The sequence below is a fragment of the Chiloscyllium plagiosum genome, unplaced genomic scaffold (assembly GCF_037043375.1).
Source record: "Chiloscyllium plagiosum isolate Xiang-an unplaced genomic scaffold, Cpla_swu_hap1 HiC_scaffold_28, whole genome shotgun sequence".
Lineage (NCBI taxonomy): Eukaryota > Metazoa > Chordata > Chondrichthyes > Orectolobiformes > Hemiscylliidae > Chiloscyllium > Chiloscyllium plagiosum.
This window is the reverse complement of record NW_028270166.1, coordinates 25,013,952-25,037,897: the sequence shown is the minus strand read 5'-3', so window position 1 is coordinate 25,037,897 and position 23,946 is coordinate 25,013,952. Positions and strand designations below refer to the sequence as shown.

At 38.4% G+C, this 23,946-nt stretch overlaps 2 protein-coding genes across 10 annotated transcripts in view; one reads left to right on the top strand and one right to left on the bottom strand.

Moving 5' to 3' along the window:
* The window catches only part of LOC122565310 (protein unc-13 homolog A), a 431,554-nt gene extending 427,151 nt beyond the window's left edge, over positions 1 to 4,403 (top strand). For all 9 annotated transcript variants that reach the window (XM_087976053.1, XM_087976052.1, XM_087976055.1 and 6 more), the window contains one exon: positions 882 to 4,403. In XM_087976053.1, coding sequence (XP_087832179.1) covers positions 882 to 1,167 — 286 coding nt within the window. In that variant the 3' untranslated portion in view covers positions 1,168 to 4,403. The remainder of the gene's footprint in view (positions 1 to 881) is intronic.
* A 4,470-nt stretch (positions 4,404 to 8,873) lies between these two features.
* LOC122565046 (unconventional myosin-Vb-like) overlaps positions 8,874 to 23,946 on the bottom strand; it is a 187,612-nt gene continuing 172,539 nt past the window's right edge. Inside the window, exons 34-37 of the mRNA XM_087975842.1 lie at positions 22,636 to 22,927; positions 12,558 to 12,732; positions 10,991 to 11,071; positions 8,874 to 10,112 (exon numbers count right to left, since the gene is read on the bottom strand). Coding sequence (XP_087831968.1) covers positions 9,960 to 10,112; positions 10,991 to 11,071; positions 12,558 to 12,732; positions 22,636 to 22,927 — 701 coding nt within the window. The 3' untranslated portion in view covers positions 8,874 to 9,959. The remainder of the gene's footprint in view (positions 10,113 to 10,990; positions 11,072 to 12,557; positions 12,733 to 22,635; positions 22,928 to 23,946) is intronic.

The following is a 23,946-nucleotide window of genomic DNA, read 5'->3' as shown; positions in this document are numbered from 1 at the left end:
ACTTTCATGATCACACCCTGGAGCAGGATGTGAACCTATAGCCTTCTGGCCGAGAGGCACCCAGTCCTCCAGCCCCAGATTACTAGTTGTCAAGAACCTAAAATCAAGGAGCATCCATAACTCTTATCAGTTAAATGAATTCCAAAGATTACTAAAGATCAGTGAAGACACTTTTCCTTACGTAAGACCCAAATCGGCTAAGTGTGTAAGTGACAATTTTGACAAATTTGCTGAAGTTCTTTGAGTATATAATGAGCAGAGTTGCTAAAGGGAGAAATGATTAGATCTAGTGTATTTGGATTTCCAGACATTTGTTGAGAAATGTTTGATAAGTCTATTGCCAAAGACCAGGTTGGGCATTCTTGTGCATGGAGTAAAGATAGCACACAGGTGCAACAAGTAATTAAAAAAGAAATGGAACTAGTTTTGTATGAGTAGGGAATTTAAAAATAGAGAAGTAATATTAGAACAAGCTGTTTTAGAGTGTTGATGAGGCCACACTTGACATACTGTGTACAATTTCAGGTCCTTGTATTCAAAATAGATATTATTATTGGAGGGAATTAAAAGAGATATACACCATGGTGATTCCTAGGTTGAAGGGATTTACTTAACAAGGACAGCTAAACACTAATAAGATCAATTAAAAGGATAAGAACCCACAATAATCAAGATAGTCACTTTTCTCTTTCCCTCTATGTTGCAAATGTTACATTATGCTTTCTCCAAAATTACTCCAAATGTCAACTTCATCCTTACTGATTTATTGCAACTATCAGCATTAGACAAAAATAGTAGTAAATAATTGGATGCTGCACCACAGCTAGGGATGGATTAGTTTTGTAAACATTATGTAATTAATTTGCTTCATTATTTTACAGCACATTGAGTGCCGAGGATGGCCCAGAATGTTACGAACTACAGATTTGTGTGAAAGACTACTGTTTTGCCAGAGAAGATCGAAGTGTGGGCATTGCTGTGATGCAATTGCGTGATATTGTTCAGAAGGGAAGTTGTGCCTGTTGGTTACCACTTGGACGCAGAATTCATATGGATGAGACAGGACTAACAGTCCTCAGGATACTGTCACAAAGAAACAATGATGAAGTGGCAAAGGAGTTTGTAAAATTAAAATCTGATATACGTTCTGCTGAAGAAGGCAGTTGAGAAAAGTGGCCAAAATCACATGTAGAGCAAATTTTAAAACTTTAATTTCTTAAGCTCGTTGGAGCTTTGTTTTCTCATCTAAATGAAGCCACATGTCCCACTTATGAAATAAGCAAAAAAAAAAAATCAGCAAGAGGTCGAGTCAAGTTTTGGTATATGCATGATTTATCATCTGTAGTTTTTTTTTGCCGGTGTGGACAATTAATTTTATTTCTTTTGTTCATGAAAGGCAGCACTCAGTCCTTTGAAATATGACTATTCACAAACAACTGGATTGACTTTCCGTTAAGGCTAATATCACTTGTGTAAATAAATCCCGCATGACTCTGAGCCTGTGTACAATGAGCACTGTGATCCTGTCCTTGTGGAGAGACCTACAGCTGAGAGAACTTATATACCTCTTGTGAAAAGTCTCAGTTACCTTCCTCTTCAATACCAAAATGCCAAAGTGTCTTTATACTCACTGGTGTAGCCAATTTCTTACACATTCCACATTTCTTGAACAGATTGCTACTCTGAGTTATACTCACAAACAGGCTTGGTATTCTACAAATTACAGGATTAGACCCAAGTTTTTTGCCTTTAGTTTATTGCATAGCAAACAAATGACTGCTGAAAATAGGTTAGTTCTAGAACAGATTTAAAGTTTGATAATCAAAAGGTTAACCTCTCAAATATTCCAAGAATCATTAATTCTAAAAAAAATTCCCATCTTTCAATTTTGCTTCAGATTATGCAGTGACTGAAAAATATTGTAATAGTCTTGTTACATTAGCCACAATTAATTTTACACAAAATTGTTACAATCTTGTATAAACTGTCCTTTTCCATCATTCTTTGTATTCTTGCATTATTCATGTATGGGATGTGGGCTTAATTGGCAAAGCCTGTAGTATATCTCTTTTTGCACTCCTCGATAGCGGACTGGCTTGCTTGGCTATAATCAGAGAGCATTTAAAAATCAACCTCACTACTAGCCTTACACCACCTTTGTCTATGTAACACCAGGCCTGCAGTACAGTTGTCACTGAAGAAACCTCGTGAACCAGATGGGTTTTTAATGACAATCTGGTAGATACATGGTCATCCTTACAGTTAGCTTTATTCTGGATTCAAGTTTTAGCTGTTGTAGGATTGAACTTTCCTGGACAATTGATCCAGAGATGCTTCTGGATTGTTAGTCCAGTAACATAACTATGCTAACTTTCCCACTGATATACTAATTAAACATCTTATTTTTCCCCCTTTCTCCTTATTATCAATGACCCTTGTGAACATTTGACACCTTGATAAAACTGCAGAAAATTGGCGTGTTTTAAACATAGAACCTAAAGACTCACAAAGGAACAGAGATTATTGCATATCATGAGCTTTGCCAAAAGGACACTGAATACAGGTTTTCCAGTTCTAAACTAGTAATAAAAGATTGATTCTAGTATCAAAAAGTTATTTCACAACCACCATACTTTAGTATAAAAGCCAACATGTTCACACAGATTCCCTTCATTCTAATATCAACTAAACTTGGGTGCTTAGTTAACTTGGTTTCCTTGACGATGGATTGCAAACTTTTTAAAAACAGTCAATTTGGCCAATCTTAAGTTTCTTTACAATGAACTTTGTATTGACATAAAATAAGCTTTGATATTAAAACACTACAATATCACCCAACATAAAAACATCAGAATCCTGTAGGATAGAACAGTGAGGTTTATTGCTCTTAAAATGCTAAAATCTTAGATGGTCAGATAAGTGAAAGCGGACGTCAGACTATATCTAATACTAGAAAACATATTTAGTGTCTGAATTGGAAGGAAGAAAATATCATCTTTGCATACCTAAATGATTCATTATACAACTGGTTGCTTAAAACTATGATAACTGAAGTTTTAAAATGTAAGTGGTCAGAGATCATGTACACAAATTCTTCAGAAAACAACTCAGTTACCCAAAATGATATCTAGTGAAAGACCATTTTCTTCAAACTGAAAGTAACTTTAAACTGTACAGTATGCAGCTACTACTGTTTTCTTTGTTCTACAACTAAAAATTACATTGATATCTTGAAACCCTTGGCAACTGTGTAATGCTCCATATGCCTGGATACATGCTTTTAATTGGTCTAGACCAAAAAAAAGCCTTTTGTCTAGCCTGAAGCAAACTAGGGTTAGAATTGGAATATAACAGTCCATGCATTAAGAGTTACCATCTTACAATCACAGAATTGACACAATTTAAATGTCTTGCCACCTCATTAAATATGAGAGCGGCAGAGGGAAAAGAACAGCATTCAAAATAGTTAAGAGTAGGAAAAAAAAACTTCTGTCTAATCCTAGGAGGTGAACTCAAGGTAACCTTTGCTTTTGGTTTGAAACTGCATTGCTGTACCAACAGTGGTATTCTCTCAAGTTCACTGTGGGTGACACTTGTTTTGCTGCCTTACATGCAAAGTTTAATGTAAGAATTGATTTTCTTTTGTAAGTGAGGGAATGCATGACAGTAAAATAGTCCTAAATGAAGGGTGTGGCATTTTCTATGGTTGAATATTCATTATCACTTCTGCTTCATTGTTTTTAATATTTATTTTGGATTTCTTTCAATTTCATGAATTAATCCAGTGATCTTCCATCAAGATTAAGAATTTCCTATAGATTCAAAAATTGAAGGGGTTCTTAATTCTACTTCATAATATTCAGCATTACAAATAATAAATCTTCCTCAACAGTACCTGCTACACTATTACTACTGACATGTAGAGGGACTGAAGGAGGGCTGATACCAGCATATATAGTCATTTCACTGGGGTAGAAATGACGTCCAGTCTCCTTTGGGTGAGTGGAGGAAGATTTAAAAAAGGAGAAAAATTAACCAAATAATTTAAAGGGGATGCCAAACAAGGATAAATATAGAATGCTCATGTCCCTTCAGATCTTTAATAAAAGCTGGGTATGTTGAATTGAAATACAGATTAACCCTTAACCATAACTGAATGATGGAACAAGCTCAAGAGGCTGAATGGTCTACTTCTGATTTTGTTAGCTATGAGGCAGTTTGGAATATTTTGAAGTAATGAAAGGAGATTATTTTTAAAATAATTCTGGAAATAGACATTTTCAGCATCTGTGGAGAGAGATTTTACTTTTCAGGCCTGAAAAATTCAATGTTACATGGATAATCATTTCTTTAAAATTATGTAAATATTGGAAAGTCAGATCCCAGACAACTGGCTTGATAAAACCAAAATGAAATATGATTCAAGTGATCTCTCAATGAAATTTAAGCATGTAAACCTGTTTAACAAAAATTAAAATTAAAAATTAAAAATAGAATAAACTACACAATCTAGTTATAATGCAAAAATACAAAGATTTCAAACAAGTATAATCCCAAAATATTCCTCTATAAGAAATTAAAAAGATAAACTTTTGTATGATACCAAAAAACATCATTCTTACAATCCACCCACCACAGTCTAACAAACATCTCGTTATGTATAGGTCATTTGTGACCAACTTTTAGACTGGAACTAAAGATGGTTTCTTGGAGATATTATACAGCAGAGTTTTAACTTTAACCTACTCAGGGTTAGCAGCACCAGTTTGTAGCCATTCTTGTTCAAGGGCTTCATGACTCTGCCCAATCAAACTGAAAACTAAAATTTCTCCCTTTCCACATTATGGGTGTTTCCTCAAGCTCAAAGAATTCCATAAGCCTCATTATTAACATGGTCTCAAAACAATCCAAAATAAACAAAACCCATTAGTGGTGCATAAAAAATCATTCACTCTAAAAGCCAGGCCTCAAAACCTTGTAACAATTTCTATGGCCGTGGTGATTTCTTTTACATGTTAATGAACAAAAGTGGGTCTTCTCTGTAAGATACTAATTCAAAAACCCAAACTTACAAATATTTTTAAAATCAGTTTACATCACAATAGAATTAACATTTTGGAGAAAGTAGAAAAAGTTCTGTCAAACAGTTGTATTTATCTACAGAGCCAAAAATCAGAAAAGTGGTATTACCTCTAACTTAATAGGGATAAAATATTTTCCAACATTGGCACTGTTAAAATCTCAATATTATTTGGTTAAAAAGGATGACTGACCATTTTTTAAACAAAATGGCTGGCAATTGTTTTAAAAACAGGTTCACCAAAATGACTGGCAATTCTAGTACTTGAGAGAACAAAGATGGTCTAGATTACTTTGGAAACATGTCTGTACTGCAAATAAGCAGCATAATGCTCGAGGATCTGTTTTAAAAATCAGCTTTGAAAATATTGAATATAAAAGTTGGAAGATTGTTAACTCTAAGTCAATTCCAGACTAACACGATAAGCAGTCTCGACAAAGTTAACACACATTGAAACAGCTATTGAAAATTAGATGGGGAGGGTCACAATATAAAAGAGTATGACTGCTAGGTTAGCAAATGTGTAAAAAGTTGTCAGGATTGAAGTTGCAGAAAAGCATGAGAAGCACATTCTTATGAAAGTCGTTTCAAATATAATGTACCATGGCCTACAATGGCAGTAATGAACAGTACAGTAACAAATTAAATGAAGCAAAATTTGATATAGCATGAAAACAATATAGTGTTTAAGGAAAGGAGGGGTGTAGTTCCAGCCAGATCTAAGAAAACACCCATCTAAAATTTACAATCATGATTGAAGCTGTAACCAATAAAAATATTGTTGGCTGCTATTTTAGGGAACAGCATGGAAAGTTTAAAAAATTTACCTTTAGATTTTCAGTTGAATATCTATAAACCAGAAAATTGAAAGACTTTGTCTTTCGCCTCAGAATCATTTAATCATGTACAAACTACTTATTAAAGTATTTAAATCACTCCATTCATAATAAGTTGTAGCAATTAAGTGTTTTACTTGGGCTTCAAACTACATAGGATGGTATACTAAGATAGAGATGGTTCTACTGACATACTGCATTCATTGTATATTGTATTGAATTTAAAGAGCAGATATTCCTTATTGAATCAAAGCCCAACTTATTTTACAACATACTGAGATTTACAGATGATAAAACATCTTGCTTCAGGCTTCTAAAGTTGGATTTGTTTAACTAATGACAGTGAAAACTCAAATTTGCACTCATACTGACATTTCTTTTTGAAAAATTGACCAGCTTACAAGAGATGACTAACCAATGTTTTCTACATTTAAAACAATTGTGCAGGTCTTGATTGATTAGCAAGTGCTGCATTTTGGGAAAGCAAATCTTAGCAGGACTTATACACTTAAATGGTAAGGTGCTAGAGAGTGTTACTGAACAAAGAGACCTTGGAGTACAGATTCATAGCTCCTTGAAAGTGGAGTCACAGGTAGATAAGATCGTTAAGGCGGCGTTTGGTACGCTTTCATTTATTGGTCAGAGTATTGAGTACAGGAGTTGGGACGTCATGTTGCGGCTATACAGGACATTGGTTAGGCCACTGTTGGAATATTGTGTGCAATTCTGGTCTCCTTCCTATCAGAAAGATGTTGTGAAACGTGAAAGGGTTCAGAAAAGATTTACAAGGATGTTGCCAGGGTTGGAGGATTTGAGCTAGCAGGAGATGCTGAACAGGCTGGGGCTGTTTTCCCTGGAGCGTTGGAGGCTGAGGGGTGACCTTATAGAGGTTTACAAAATTATGAGGGGCATGGATAGGGTAAATAGATAAAGTATTTTCCCTGGAGTCGGGGAGTCCAGAACTAAAGGGCATAGGTTTAGGGTGAGAAGGGAAAGATATAAAAAAAAGGTGACCTAAGGGGCAATCTTTTCACATAGAGGTTGGTACGTGTATGGAATGAGCTGTCAGAGGAAGTGGTGGAGGCTGGTACAATTGCAACATTTGAAAGGCATTTGGATGGGTATATGAATAGGAAGGGTTTAAGAGGGATACGGGCCGGGTGCTGGCAGGTGGGACTTGATTGGTTTGAGATATCTGGTCGGCATGAACAGCTTGGACCGAAGAGTCTGTTTCCATGCTGTACATCTCTATGACTAAGAATGCCACCTTAAAATGCTAGCAACAGAAATGGGAGTCAGTACAAATTCTTGCTTATTTGCTCTGATGTTGAAACTCTGGGCTTGGGGGTTGGGGTTGCAAAGTTGATCATTGCAGACTACAGATCAATTAAGGGGGTCAGAGATCAAAGAATGCACAAACTAGCATTACAGTAATGCAAATATGAGAACAGCGTAAGCAATACTAAGAATACCAACGATCTAGGATTGCATTGTATTTTTGCGAAGTGCACCTTGGAAACAGGTTTCTTTGATGGATGTTGTGCATAAAGTATCTGGATAAACAAAAACATCAGCTTTTAAAAAAGATTGTGTTTGAAATGTATCCAAATGAATTCCAGATAAACTAGTTGAGCAGTCTGGTTCATTAAGGTCCTTTCTTTTATAAAAATACTACATTATTTTCTTGGATATTAACATTAATGCTTAACTAATTTATGAATAACTACTTACTTTGGTAATCTTTTCAATCATGAAATCAGCAAGGGAATTAATTGAAGTCCTGATTTTAAAACCTGAAAAACCTTCAGTAATGACAACAAAACAGATTTCAATCATATTACAGAACAGATAGCAGCACAAAGAAAATGAACACCATCACAAAATAAAACCAACAGATAAAAAGTTGTGTCAATACTCATCATTGAATCACTTTGTAAATCAGTTTGAGTGATCCAATAAATTACAACTTTAAAGCCCTTTCCAGTTTGAAGGAAAAAAAAATAAATAGTGCCAATAAATTGTGTGCTTATCTTGCATTTAAGTCACTTTTGAGGAGGTGCCAAAACTGTTTTTATGGCATGGGTTACCTGCACTGTGTGTGGAAGGGAGAAACATTCAATGTCACGAGAGTAGTTAATTCCCACAAATCCCTTTCATCATATACTATACAAAATGAGAGTCAATTCTATTTAGTCATTTTCATTTACAGTAACAATTGTGTGTTGAGTACAAAATGTGATATCTGTTGACTAGTTTGATCTCCATTCTCATGAGTTCCATATTCAACCAAACCAAGATACAAAGTTATGATATTTATAGCTAAATTCCTTTAAGAAAAAAAGTTGTCTGGTCCACCTCAATTACAAATGCAAAAAATTATTCCAATTCTCAAATGGCAGCAATAAAGACTATAGTCAACCAACCTGTTTAAATACAAAATATTAAAATTCAGATTACAGCAATGACATCCAATGATGATTAATCTGGACATGGGCAACAGTGGCATTTAAAGTTAGATTTCCTAGAAAGGTGTATAATAACCATTAGTCACTTGGCACAACATTCAAGATGTGAAGAGTTATATTCTGGAGAAGCAAAAACCACAAACTTCTGTACCATTACTCCACACTGGTACCAATAGGCTACAGGGACATATCTTGCACAGCATAGTGCTGGCATAGTTTACTGTAGTATTAAAGTGTCAAATAATCAAAAATCTAAAACCACTAATAACATTTGGGCTAGGTTACTCAATGTCCATGTACTTGGAAAAAAACTTGCACCCCAAAATTATATGATATATAAAACTTCATTTGTGGGGATAAAGTATTTAAATAATAAAAAGGACACAGTGTAACATTTGAGAAGTGTTATTGATTAGGCTTTCAAAGTAATCGTAAGCATCAATAATTGCATCATATACAGAATCCGAAATGGTACAACTGTAATTATCTCCATTAACCAATGTTTTATTAGAGAGTCATCGGATACAGATAATAATGTACTTAAAAAGGAGGACCAACATTCAATCTGAAAATCTATTAAGTATTTGAAGTACATAAATATACAGTTCCATAGCTTCTCGAAAGTACATCGATATTTTTAAATATTAAAAACAAAGCTAATTTTTTAAATTTGAATTGTAAAACAGATTCATACACAATGCAGAAACATGTTCACATTTTGTTAGATCCTCACACAAATACAGACTAATGCACATTTCAAGATGTCAATCAGCATAAATATGTTTTTCACAAATATGTCTCAGCAATGATCATGTTACAAACAAATGTCCTCTTAGCTATTTAAAAGTTGATTTCTTTATGGAGAATACAGGAACAAATAGTTTCAGCATTAAGATAACTATGACATTCTCATGCTTGGTTTATTTTGTTGCATTTTCCCTCAAGATTCCTAGTAAAAGGAAGCAGTCATACCAAACTTCCGTGAAATGATTCAGACCACCTCAATATTTTCTCCTCGTCAAATCAGTGACAAACACCATGTCTAAAATATCAAATGCCCAATTCCTTAAGTAGATAAAAAATGCAAAGAAATCAAAAAGTGATATTTAAATATAAGTTACATTTATATGTAAGAGCTTAATAAATTCGAGCACTTCAGTTTTGAACTACTAAACTAAAAACATCTGAGAAAGAGTAATTTAGTGCATGTGAACTAAACAAACCACCCATCTACAGTTGAAATAATTCTAGTGACCCCGAGTCAGTTATCCCAAATTAAATTCCCAGTTACATCTTGCGCCTTCTCAAACTCATATCCCCCTCAGTTTTGTGCTGAGAATCTGCTATGACTGTAGTTATGCCTTGTGATTCTCAAAAGATACCACACATTTCAAGAAGAACTATAAATGAATTACTTCTGGTAAAATGTGGCCTTTTAATTGAATTTATTATTGCTAAATGTTAAAAATAGTTGAATTTTACATAACTTACAACAAATTAGTTCTGCAAAATCAAAAAAACTCTTAAACAAAATCATGCAAGTTGTGTACCCTTTCCAGATGATCAAACATTCATTATTTAGAATCTATTTAGAAAGTTCAGTTTCAAGTTTTTAGGAATTTTAATCTTGTCCAGGTTCACTGGTGAAGGAATGATGGGAAAGTTTACAGCAAATACGTGCTTTAACTCCATTAGTAATCGGCGACTTGGACTTCCACCTGCCAATCGATCCTGTGCAAGACAAAACATCCAGTATGATTATTTATTTCACCAAGTGTGGCAAAGGTTAGCTATTGAAAGGAATTATTATGAATTCAATGTTTTGAAATGTATCAAAAGCAATAAGGTTTAGATTTAGGCTACATTCCACAGGCAGGATAACAATTATAGAAATTATGGAATGTACTTCATCAAAAAGATCACAAGGCCAACCTCCTCAAAAACCAGTTAAGCTGGTTTTCAATCCAGTCACCAACGCAACACAAGATTCCACATTGTCCTATTGGAAGAAAGATGATCTCAAACTGACTTTGTTTTTGGGAGGACAGAAGAGAACATCGATTTATTTAACAAGAAAAAGACATTTACAGAAGGCCTGGCCATGTGGTAGATCTATCGATCACATTTAAATCAAAAGATTAATTATATTATTCACAAACACATGAGACAAATTACACCTACAATAGAAATAAGCATTGCCAATATATTCTAAAGATAGCATTTATAATTGATAAAGGTATGCTGATTATACAGTATTGTAATACAATTGATTACACTTGCTCAAGAAAAGCTAAGCGCCTTTATGTTTGGATGTTCAGAAATGCCAAGGTTTTACAGTAAATTATGTTGGCCCAGTTTCAGTACACCTTGCCGAACTGAACAGAAGATAAAAATCTAAAATCATAAAAGTCAATATGCATTAGAAACCTTGCAAAAAACTTTACCCCAAAATCCTCCAACAAGCAACCTCACCTTTCAAAAAATAGTCAAAAGACAAATTAGGATTTTTGCACAGAAATTAGATGGCTAGGCACATGATAAATATAAAATGAGGGTTAGATTACTGAACATGCATGCAAATATGCACAGTAGTTAGTAAAAATATTTACCTGAATATTCTTTATAAAAGCTATAGTCACACGTTCCTCAAATTCATTCATAGGTGTATACAGTGTCAGTATTTTCACAATCTGTTACAATTCAAAGGGTAAAAGAACAAATTAGAAAAAAAAACTGCTTGAAAACTAATTACAAGAGGACAGGTGCTGCAAGCTAATAATCAAAATGATCCTAACTGTGTCAAGCATTGTCACTTGAAGTTGTTTTTGAAACACATGATCTGTGTGTATCCTGATTTTGGCGATTTCAAAACTGCACCAGAGATCCTACTTCGCATAAACAAAGATGACTGGGCTTATGCCCGAAACATCGATCCTCCTTCTCCTTTGATGCTGCCTAACCTGCTGCGCTTTTCCAGCAACACATTTTTAAGCTCTGATCCCCAGCATCTGCAGTCCTCACTTTCTCCTAAACAACCATCATCTAATGTAAGTTTCTCTCAAGCTTTCCAGAGGATAGGTCTACAATTGGGTATTCAGGTTTTACTAAAAGCATGAGGAGGACTGACAACAGAACGACATCAGCTTCCAAGCAAAAGGTTTAAGGGTAGAGCCTTATTCCAAACATTGTCCTCTATGGGAAACAAACTGCAATGCCAATGTTCAAAATTTCATAGGCTTTGTGTATCATCGTTGGCATTACTTGACTGTTGACATGTCCAGCAGAACCTTAAAATTTGTTAAGGTTCCAAAACCCTATCTAAATGTGAATAGGCAACATCTGGAACATTTAAAATAGGTGGTGCTCACTTTCCTGTTCATGTCAGCCTAAGAAAGTTACTTCTGTACATAATTATAATGTTAGACGCGTGTGCTGAAACTTGCAATTCCATTTAGCTCCAGCAAAGAAATGGCACTCCTTCTGATATCCTTGGCAAGGATCATTTCCACTTTTTTCCCTCCCTCAAGTATACAGTTTTTCTTATCATCATCATATGATGATATGATTCCCAGGCAAAATAACAAATAGTTAAGTGAAAAATAAATGTTGATGTGGTTTCCCCATATATTTCCTTTTAGCTCAATGCACAATAGCAATGTCCATTATTCATGGGCATTATCAAAAAAATCTACAACAGATGCAAACAGGAAAGGAAACTAAAGATTTCCACAAAAGAGCTAATGATTCAGAGTCACCTGTGCCTTCCATGTTACAGGAAGCATATGTTTCAAATTACTTAGAATATTTTTGAAAATTAATTTGCATTTGGAAGAATCAATGTTACATGCTCCACAGTCTAAGAAAGCTATTCAGTGGACTTACCAGTTGCTCACAGAATAACTTTTGCTTTAATTTTGAATTATCTGGTTCCTTTGAAATCATAAGATTCTCAAATTAGATCTCACCCTCCCCTCTAATCATTCTGGTTGTTCTCCACTGAATCCCTTTTTGTCTCAAGACTAGTGATACATACACAATCATTCAACAGCATTTTGACTCATACCTCAAAGACATTCCTGTTAAACTATTTCTTGTACTCAGTACTTTTAAAACAAAAGCACTACACCAACATGTTAAGTGGCTGTGGTTTGCTCAAAACAGTAAATTGAACTGTACCTGTGCCTTTGAGAGTGCTGTGCACATTGAGCAGATTGTCTCAGCATCTTCATCTGTTGTTTTATTCAATTGCAAGAGCTGGGTAGCTTGTAACAGTGGCTCCAGTATCTCAAGTGCACCACTCTGAAGTAGATTCTTGCCTTTTAGCCATTCAGTTAGCTGGGTGACATTGTTTCTGCATCAGGAAGAGAAAGATTATGAAGACAACTACAAGTATCTAAGCAGTCCAAGCAACAAGACACCTACCAAAGATTATAAACTTTTACCTGTCTGAAACTCAATGGCATGATAAACATAGCAAAATGTGAAATGCTGCTTGGCATCCATGGCAAGATCACAACATAGACCTGAGTGTACCACTCTATAGTACAATATCATAAGGTCAGCATGGGGGCTCAGTGGTTAGCACTGCTGCCTCACAGCGCAAGGGTCCCAGGTTCGATTCCAGCCTTGGGCGACTGTCTGTGTGGAGTTTGCACATTCTAGTGTTTGTGCGGGTTTCCTCCGGGTGCTTCGGTTTCCTCCCACAGTCCAAAGACGTGCAAGTCAGGTGAATTGGCTATGTTAAAAATTGCCCATAGCGTTAAGTGCATTAGTCAGAGGGAAATGGATCTGGGTGGGTTACACTTCGGGGGGGGGATCGGTGTGGGCTGAAGGGCCTATTTCCACACTGAAGGGAATCTAATCATAATTGGCAGTCCTGTGAAAATGTATTCGCACTTTATATTCAATCAGGGAATGTGTAGATCTCTGGCTAGGTCAGCATTAATTGCCATTCCTCAACTAGGTGATGGCAACCTGCCTCCTTAAAGCACTGGAACCCTTGGGGAGCATCCACCTTGCTGCATTGTTAATGGTGTCCCACAATTTTGACCAGGTAACAATGAAAGAATAGTGATATAGTTCAAGTCAGGGTGATGTGAAGTTTTGAAGACATCTTGCAAATAGTGTTCCTATGCATCTGCTGTGCTCAACTTGTAGGTGGTCACAGGCTCAGAAAGGAGGAAAATGTCAGAGGATCTTTGCTCAATTAGCGCACTGCAAGACAACCTGCTGTCGCTGTGCATTGATGGAGAAGGGAGGATACTTGAAAGTGGTGGATGAAGTGTCAGTCAAGTGGGCTGCTTTATTCTAAATGGTGTCAAGCTTCTCAAGTATTGCCTGGCTGATTGCAACTCCCAACAAGTCGAGAATATGTCCACAGTCCTGACTTTTATCAGGTAGATGTTGGGCTGGCACTGAAAACAGGTGGTGAGTCAGTCGCTGCCAAATTCCTTGCCTGCTCTTGTGGGCAGTAATTACATGGCAGATTCAGTGCAGTTTCTGATCAATGGTAACCCCAGGATGTTGCTTTTGGAGTTTCAGGGATGAAAATTCATTGAACATCAAGAGATAACAGTTAGATTCCTTTGTTGGAGATGGTCATTGCTTGAGGTCTTATGTGGCACAAATGTTACCTGTTGCTAGTCAACCCAAACTCATATTAGATTACTTACAGTGTGGAAACAGGCCCTTCGGCCCAACAAGTCCACAACGACCCTCTAAAGAGCAACCCACCTAGACCCATTTCCCTAGATTTACCCCTTCACCAAATACTATGGATAATTTAGCATGGACAATTCACCTAACCAGCACATTTTTTTGACTGTGGGAGGAAACCGGAGCACCCGGGAGGAAACCCACGCAGACATGGGGGAGAATGTGCAAACTCCACACAGACTGTTGCCTGAGGTGGGAATTGAACCCAGGTCTCTGGCGCTGAGAGGCAGCGGTGCTAACCACTATTGTCCAAGGTCTTACTGTATATGGGCACAGACTGTTTACTGATGATTGCACATTGCCACCTCTAACCTTATGATGGGTAGGAAGATCATTAATTAAACAGCTGAAGATAGTTGGGACTAAGATACTCCCTCAAGAAACTCAGTGACGTCCTGTGATTTAGACAATTCACTGCCAACATCATGACCATCTTTCTTCATGCTAGTTATGACTCCAAATACAGGAGAGTTATCAGATTTACCAGGATACCTTTATGCCATACTCCAACTGCTTCCTTCGTGTGAAAGGCATTTACGCTCATTCTCGAGTTCAGCTCTTTGACCAATATTTGGAACAAGGCTCTAATGAGGTTAGGGGCTGAGTGACTCTATGGAACCCAAGGTGAGGTCAGTGAGAGTGCTAATGTTAAGCATGCATTGTTTGCTAGATCTATCACTGACCCCTTCCAACATTTTACGTTGATCGAGAGTAGATAGATACATTAGCTCGTGGCCAGGTTGGATTTGTCCAACTTCCTCATTGCTGGGTAAATGCCAGTGTTTTTAACTGTGCAGTTAGTTAAACTAAGGGTTGTGCTCCAGCGTTAGCTTTGCTGCTATTACTGGAATCAAACAAAAAAACCCCAAAAACTTGTAGACCCTCCTTCTCCTGTTATTGGTTTAACAGGACATTACCATTCTTGACTGCAGAGCAAATCTGATCCACTGGTTGTGGAATTGCTTCGCCCCTGTCTATTGCATGTTACTGCGTGTAGTAACCACTGAATGCACATCAGTGTTAGCACCTGGTGTTAGCATGTACTTCTGCATTCTTCACTGAGCTAGGGTTGACCTTCCAATTTAAGAGAGATGGGAGATAGGCCATGAAATTACAGATAATTGAATACCATTCTGCTTTTAAGGGCCTGCAGTGCCTCCGTGCCAGACTTTGAGTTGCTAAATCTGTGCAAATTTTCCCATTTAACACAATGGGAAGCATTGCAGCACCAAAAAAAAAACAGAATGAAAGGTAGATATGACATAAAAACAAGACTAATAGCTCAAGGGCTGTGCAGTGGTCACTTCTACAAATACTATCAGGGAAGGATGGGTAAAGTAAGCATGCAACGGAGCAGAAGTGGTGGGTCAGGCTTTTTTTTTTGAAGGGTGGAGTGGGGTCAGAGTGAGATTGGGGAAGGTCAGTGCATGGTTCCCCAGAACATTTAAGGGGCAGTGGATAGTGGTTGGAGTTATGTGAAGGCCACAAAGCAGTAGTGGAATGTGGGGCATGGAATGAAACAGGAAATTAGAGAAGCATACAGTATGAGCATCATGGATCAGTTCAATTTACACAAATATTTGGTTAACTAACAGAGCACTATAGCTATGGGGGATGAATTTCTAGGGATTGTTTTCTACAGCAATATATTGAGAAGCATGCAACCATGCTATTTTAGAACAGCTATTATGTGGTAAAAAAAAAGGCTAATTAACAACCTTGTTGTAAAAGAACCTTTAGGTTTAAATGACCACGTGATGACAGATTTTAATGGAACCTGTTCGGGTTTGTTAGACTCCATTATAATTTTCTTAGAGTAAGATAAAAGGCTGGTGCAACATCAAGGGCTGAAGGGCCTGCACTGTTCTGTGTTGAGTTATTGAAGGGATTGTATCTAACATTCTCCAGGTAATGATTCAGGACCTCAGAACTGTGCAGAATCTCCAACACTGGCTTAGAGTGAAGACTTTTCTTATGGTCCCAGGGAAGTAGGGAAATTTGCATCAGAAGTTCAAATTTCCCAGGTAAATCCAGTGTCAACATTCTGGGATTTGGGAAATATATTGACATACAGCTTAGGGAATAGTTCAGTTTTTGACTGTCCAGAGAGCAGATGATCTATCCCATCATATTTATAGATTACACTTGCCCTTCAATCTATAGATATTTCTGGAGTTTGCACAGATGAAGTTTTTGAGATTAAAATTAAATATTTAGAATTGAAGCTGGATATTGAATTCTGTGGAACTTTATACAATTGGACAATTCAAGAGATTTGGGTTAACCACTTTTACCACACCAGGTTATAGTCCAACAGGTTTATTTGGAAGCACTAGCTTTTGGAGCACCGCTCCTTCATCAGGTAGTTGCGGAGGTTAAGATCACGATCACAATTTATAGCCAAAGGAGTCCAGTGTCACAGAGATGTGATACGTTAAATAATTTTAGATATAGCCAATTTTAAAGGATGAAAGATTTAGAATCAAATGTACAGCACGAAAACAGACCCTTCGGTCCAACCCGTCCATGTCAGATATCCCAACCCAATCTAGTCCCACCTGCCAGCACCCAGCCCATATCCCTCCAAACCCTTTCTATTCATATACCCAACCAAATGCCTCTTAAAATGTTGCAATTGTACAAACCTCCACTTCCTCTGGCAGCTCATTCCATAAATGTACCACCCTCCATGTGAAAAGATTGCCCCTTAGGTCTCGTCTTTCCCTTCTCACCCTAAACCTATGCCCTCTAGTTCTGGACTCTCCCACCCAGGGAAGAAACTTTGCCTATTTATCCTATCCATGCCCCTCATGACCTTATAAACCTCTATAAGGTCACTCCTCAGCCTCCGATGCTCCAGGGAAAATAGCCCTAGTCTATTCAACCTCCCCCTATAGCTCAAATCCTCCAACCCTGGCAACATCCTTGTAAATCTTTTCTGAATCCTTTCAAGTTTCACATCCTTCCAATAGGAAGGAGCGCAGAATTGCATGCAATATTCCAACAGTGTCCTAACCAGTGTCCTGTACAGCCGCAACATGACCTCCCAACTCCTGTACTCCATATTCTGACCAATAAAGGAAAGCATACCAAATGCCTTCTTCACTATCCTATCGATTGGTGACTCCACTTTCAAGGAGCTATGAACCTGACTCCAAGCTGTCTTTGTGCAGCAACACTCCCTAGGACCTTGCCATTAAGGTGTACAAGTCCTGCTAAGATTTGCTTTCCCAAAATATGGCACCTGACATTTATTTAAATTAAACTCCATTTGTCACTTCTCAGCCCATTGGTCCATCTGATCAAATGCCATTGTAATCAGAGGTAACCCTCTTCGCTGTCCACTACATCTCCAATTTTGGTGTCATTTGCAAACTTACTAACTATACCTCTTATGCTAACATCCAAGTCATTTATAAAATGATTAAAAGTAGTGGACCCAGCACCAATCCTTGTGGCACTCCATTGGTCACAGGCCACCAGTCTGAAAAACAACCCTCCACCACCACCCTCTGCCCTTTACCTTTGAGCCAGTCCTGTATCCAAATGGCTAGTTCTCCATGTATTCCACAAGATACGATCTTGCTAACCAGTCTCCCATGGGGAACCTTGTTGAATGTCTTACTGAAGTCCATATACAGCATGTCTACTGCTTTGCCCATATCAATCCTCTACTTCAAAAAAAACTCCATTCAGCTTGAGCGGCATGATTTCCCATGTACAAAGCCATGTTGACTATCCCTAATCAGTGCTGAAAATGTGTTGCTGGAAAAGTGCAGCAGGTCAGGCAGCATCCAAGGAACAGGAGAATCGACATTTCGGGCATAAGCCCTTCTTCAGGAATCAGTCCTTGCCTTTTTAAATATGTCCCTCAGGATTCCCTCCAACTTGCCCACCTCCAACATCTGGTTCACTAGTCTATCGTTCCTTGGCTTGTCTTTAAATTACCTTTCTTAAATGGTACCATGTTAGCCAACCTCTAGCAGTCTTCTAGCACCTCACCCGTGACTATTGATGAAACAAATATCTCAGCAAAATGCCCAGCAACCACTTCTGTAGCTTCCCAGGAGTTCCAGGGTACATCTGATCAGATCCTGGGAATTTATCCACCTTTATGCGTTTCAAGACATCCAGCCCTTCCTCATCGGTCATATGGGCACTTTAAGATGTCACCATCTTTCCCCACATTCTATCTTCCACAGTAAACACTGATGCAAAATACTCGCTTATTATCTCCATCTCCTGCGGCTCCACACAAAGGCTGCCTTGCTGATTTTTGAGGGGCCCTGTTTTCTCTCTCTCTCTCTCTCTCACATTACCCTTTTGTCCTAAAATGTATTTGTAAAAACCCTTTGGATTCTCCTAAACTCTATTTGCCAAAGCTCTCTCATGTCCCCTTTCTGCCTTCCTGATTTCCCTCTCAGAGTATAAAGGCAGTAGGAGTATACTTAAGGATTCTCTTGATCTTTGCTGTCTGTACCTGACACATGCTTTTTTTCTTAACCAAACCTGCAATTTATTTAATCATCCAGCATTCCCTATACCTACTAGCCTTCCCTTTCACCCTGACAGGAATATACGGTCTCTGGAAAGTAGTGCTCATTTCTGAAGGCTTCCCATTTTCCAGCCATCCCTTTACCTGCAAACCTCTGCCCCCAGCTTTTGAAAGTTCTTGCCTAATATCATCAAAATTAGCCTTCCTCAAAATTTAGAACGTCAGCTTTTAGATCTGGTCTATCCTTTTCCATCACGGTTTTAAATCTAATAGAATTATGGTCGCTGGCCCCAAAGTGCTCCCCCATTGATACCTGTCCTGCCTTATTTCCCAAGGGTAGGTCAAGTTTTGCACCTTCTCTCGTAGGTACATCCACATACTAAATCAGAAAATTTTCTTGTACACACAATTTCCTCGCCATCTAAATCCTTAACACTATGTCAGTCCCAGGCTGTTTGGAAAGTTAAAATCCCTGACCATAACCACCCTATTATTCTTACAGATAACAGATCTCCTTACAAATCAGTTTCTCAATTATCTTCTGACTATTAGGGGGTCTATAATACAATCCTTTTCTTATTTCTCAGTTCGACACAAATAACTTGCCTAGATGTATTTCCAGGAATATCCTCCCTCAGCACAACTGTAATGCTATCCCTTATCAAAAGCACCACTCCCCCTCCTCTCTTGTCCCCCCTTTCATCCTTCCTATAGGATTTGTATCCTGAAACATTAAGCTGGCAGTCCTGCCCATCCCTGACCCATGTTTCTGTAATTGCTATGATATCCCAGTCCCATGTTCCTAACCATGCCTTGAGTTCATCTGCCATTCCTGTTAGGCCTCTTGCCTTGAAGTAAATGCAGTTTAATTTATCAGTCCTACCTTGTTATCCGCTTAGTCAGGACAGGCAGGGATAATTTGTCTCATTTCTGTTCTCGACTGTACCAGTCTCTTTCCTCACTATCTCCCTGGGTCCCACCAACACCCCCCGCCCAACCTTACTAGTTTAAATCCTCCTGAGCAGCTCCAGCAAATCTCCTTGCCAGTATATTAGTCCCTTTCCAATTCAGGTGCAATCCATCCTTCTCATACAGATCACTTCCAACCCAGAAGAGATTCCAACGATCCAAAAATGTGAATCCTTCTCCCATATACCAGCTCCTCAGCCATACAGCACCAGGAGTAATCTAGATATTCCTACTCTCGAGGAGCTCTTTTTAAATCCCTGTCTAACTCTAATCTCCCATTCAATCTTAATCTTTTCCCTTCATATGTCGTTGGCTCCAATGTGTACAATGAACCCCTGCTGGCCCCCCTCCCTCTTGAGAACATTCTGCACCCTCCGAGACATCCTTGATCCTGGCACCAGGGAAGCAACACGCTGGCCACAGAAACATCTGTCTGTGCCTTGGACTGGAGAGGCCCCCAAAACAATTGATCTCTTGGGACCCGATGCAACCCTCATTGCATTAGAGCCAGCGTCATGCCAGAACTTGGCTGCTCTTGCTACAGTCCCTAGAGAATCCATCACCCTCTACATTTTCCAAAACAGCATAATTGTTTGAAATGAGGATAGCCACAGAAGACTATCTGCCTACCTCTTACCTTTTCTGAAGTTAACCCATCTATGTGACCGTATGAGAGTCTTCAACCCCCGCCCCCCCCCCAACTGCCATCCATCACATCCCCTTGCTCTTGGAAATTCCTCATTGCCTCAGTCTCTCCAACTGATCCATTCAATCGGATAGGAAATTTGGTCCCCATGGCTGCTCGATGTGTCTGGATGAAGACCTGGTTGTCAAAGGTGAAAATGTTGTGGTCGAGGATAAAGCAGGTGAGTTTAGGATGGTACTCTGGAGATTAGCAGTTGTTGGTGTTCAGTACTGAGGCTGTTGCTGTGAAGCCATCATTGTGGGGGATGCTGGTGTAGAGTGCTGAAACATCCATTGTGATGAGGAATGTTCCCGGTTCGACTGGTCCATGGGTGCTAACTTTTTGTAAGAAACCCGAATTGTCGCAACAGAAGTTGGGGCCCCGTGTACAATGGGTTTCAGGATGCCCTCAATGCAGCCAGAGAGGCTCTCACACAGGATCCCATTGTGAAGTCTGGGTAGCTCGATTATTCAAGTTTTAGATTGTTTTGTTAAGGTGGAAGGTATTTACATAGTGATAACAGCAACAGACCAGAGGTTTACAACAAGTCTCCCAAATCTCAAAGCTTCAAAAAGTCCAAATTGTGAACAATTTTGACATGCACCATTTGTGGCACAAGGAAGTGAGGGTTGACAAAGCTAATTAGCTTTTCCACCAAGTTACTAATTGAATGTCACCACTGGGAGGTGTGTGGGGTGGTGGTGCCAGGAGAGGAAGTTATTTTCGGCAATCAGGCGACAGACTTCAGCACAAAACAAAGGAATATCGCAGAAAGGAGGATGTTCTGAGCACTCAGCAGAGGCTGCATGGCCATGAGAATTACCACAGCTAGATGCAGGAAGGAGACATTTACTGGCTGTTTCATTTTGCAGCCAGCTAAAGATTCCAGAAGATTTGACTTGCTGATGCCTCAAAGACAGGAAGTTGAGGTGGTTGAGGATTAAAAAAATTCAAAAGCTGCATGAAAAAAAAGCACCTGGAGATGATCACTCAAATGGGGAAGAGGAACACACCAGAACCCATTAGAAACTGAAAGGCTTCCTATAAAAGGCTATAATTCCACTGAGTGCATAACATGCACAAAGTCTATAAGGGAATGCTCTTCTCTGCAGTTTAATGTACAAATGTAGTAAGGGTATGGAATGCTTTGCCTGCAATGGCAGTAGATTCGCCAACTTTAAGTACATTTAAGTCGTCATTGGACAAGCATATGGACATACCCGGAATAGTGTAGGTTAGATGGGCTTCAGATTGGTATGACTGGTCGGCGCAACATTGAGGGCCAAAGGGCCTGTACTGCGCTGTAATGTTCTATGACTATGACTTAACCCTCACCATTTTGCACAAGTGCAGTGTTATTTTATAGTGTGCCACCACCACATACCACAGGATGTTTCTGTAGTTACAGTAGTAAATACCAGATTATAATTTTAAAGATGACAATTTTCATTTTAAAGACAATTGCACAATAGTAACAAGTGGGGACTAAACTCCAAAATACTGGTTCCAATTTTACTGCATGTATCTTCTTTAAACTGAATATTCAACTCTGAATAACTTCCCTTCCCCCTTCCGTCAGGAAAGCAGCTCATAATTGAAGAACAAACATTTACATTTTAAATACTCCAATAAAAATAGCAAGTCTTGGAAACCAAATACTGCAGTTCAAAACAATTGGTTTCCACTACATTCATGGTTAGCTCAGAAGTATGGGGTTGGGGGTTGGAAATGGCCGAATTAAAAGTCTAATTTTCAGCACAATTCTGTGCAACTTGCAGACCCATCCAACGTATAAAAAACTTTTTAAAGAATTGTCTGAAGTTAAAACAGACCAGCCAGAAATACCACCACCCGCCTTCCCCCCCACCCGGGATAAATAAACTGCCATGGTTACACAGCCAGCAAAATGCAGAGCTATTACATCCAACATGGCTACACCCCCTCCAGTGGGCTTGTGATAGCATACTGCAGTCCTGGTATTCTACACAAACTGAACCAAAACATTTGTCAAGTCTGTGCATATCATCCATATGACCTACATTACAAGGAGTAAATAAATGTAGCAAAATTGGTTCATTCTGAATCTAGATCACTCTAGAAAATTAACTAGAATTATTTATGTTATTAAATTGGTATCCATATATCAGCTGCCAATTTAGCAGAAACAAAAACACCCAAACTGAAGCTGGTCTGTTGTTCTAAGTCACCCACCCCTCATACATTGACCAATTCTGCTATTGTGGCCTGCAGCATTTAAGTACATCAACCGAGCTACGATTGTTCATCTTCCTTTTGACCATCTTGACTCCTACTACAAAAAAAAGGTAGAATAATTCTTGAATTTGCTGCCCAGATAATATTTCACAGAACTCTAGCAGATTTTATTTCACCTGATTTGGACTCCATTGCTGAAGGAGCACACATCCTTCCTGAGGAGTAAGTTGTTCAGTGTGACTGCTGTAATTATGTAGTAAATCTGCCGGTAAACTTGTTTAACAATTTCAGGATGCAAACCATATTTGGAGAGGATGTTGTGGAACAAGCTTAGTTGGTGAATGATGGAGTTCAGTGTGTATTTTGTATTTTCTCCAGACAGACTTCCTGCTTTCTTTCTATAACCTGCTGGCTTTGCAGTAACCATCGAAACACACTGAATGGTATCATTTTCTAACATCCCGGGCACTGTAGACAAATTGAAAACAAACTTTACTGTAAGAATTATTCTTAGGTTAAAGCCACCATGTGCTTCTCTAAACCATATTAGAGACTTAGGATATATTAGTGATTTTTGAGAAGATTTGTAGCTCAGGTTGATCAATAAGTCTGCAAGTTAGCTCGCTGAGCTTGAAGGTTTTTCTTCAGGCGTTTTGTCACCATATTAGGTAACATTAGAGTCTCAGGTGAAGCACTGGTGGCATGTCCCGCCTCTCTATTTATAGGTCTTGGTTTCTTAAGGTGGGTTATGTCATTTGGAGTTTTTTTTTCCCCCCCAAGGGAAGGTAGATAGGATCTAAATAGGTGTTTATTGGAGTTCTGGTTAGAATGCCATGTTCGTAAGAATTCTTGTGCATGCCTTTGTTTCGCCTGTCCTAGGATGTGTGTGTTGTCCCAGTCAAAGTGGTGTTCTTCTTTGTCTGTCTGTATGTATAGAAATGAGGAATAGTGGGTCATATCTTTTGGTGGCCAGTTGGCATTCATGTATCCTGGTGGCAAGTTTCATGCTAGTTTGTCCGATATAGTGTTTTTTTAAAAACAATTCTTGCATGGGATCTTGTAAATTACATTAGTTTTGCTGGTGGTATCTTATGGATCTTTTAGGTTCATTAGTCACTGTTTAAGTGTGTTTGTAGGCTACATGATGCCAAAGAGTCATCCTGACAAGCATAAAATTAACACAACAGGAGGAGAATAATGACAGACCCGCATTCCTAGACTTGACAGTTGAACGTACAGTTAAAAGAGAGCTTCAAATCCAGTGTCTACAGAAAAACAACACACAAACCAAATACTTTGCTTCTGAAGCAATCTTCCCAACACACAAAGGGAGCTGCATCAAGATCTTATTTCAACGAGCTACATTACATTGCAGCACCCAAAAACTACAAAAAGCAGAAAAATACCTATACAACAAGAAAGAAAAACAGATACCCAACAAACACAAACCGCTGATTCCTCAGAAAAACACAAACAAACAGGCACAA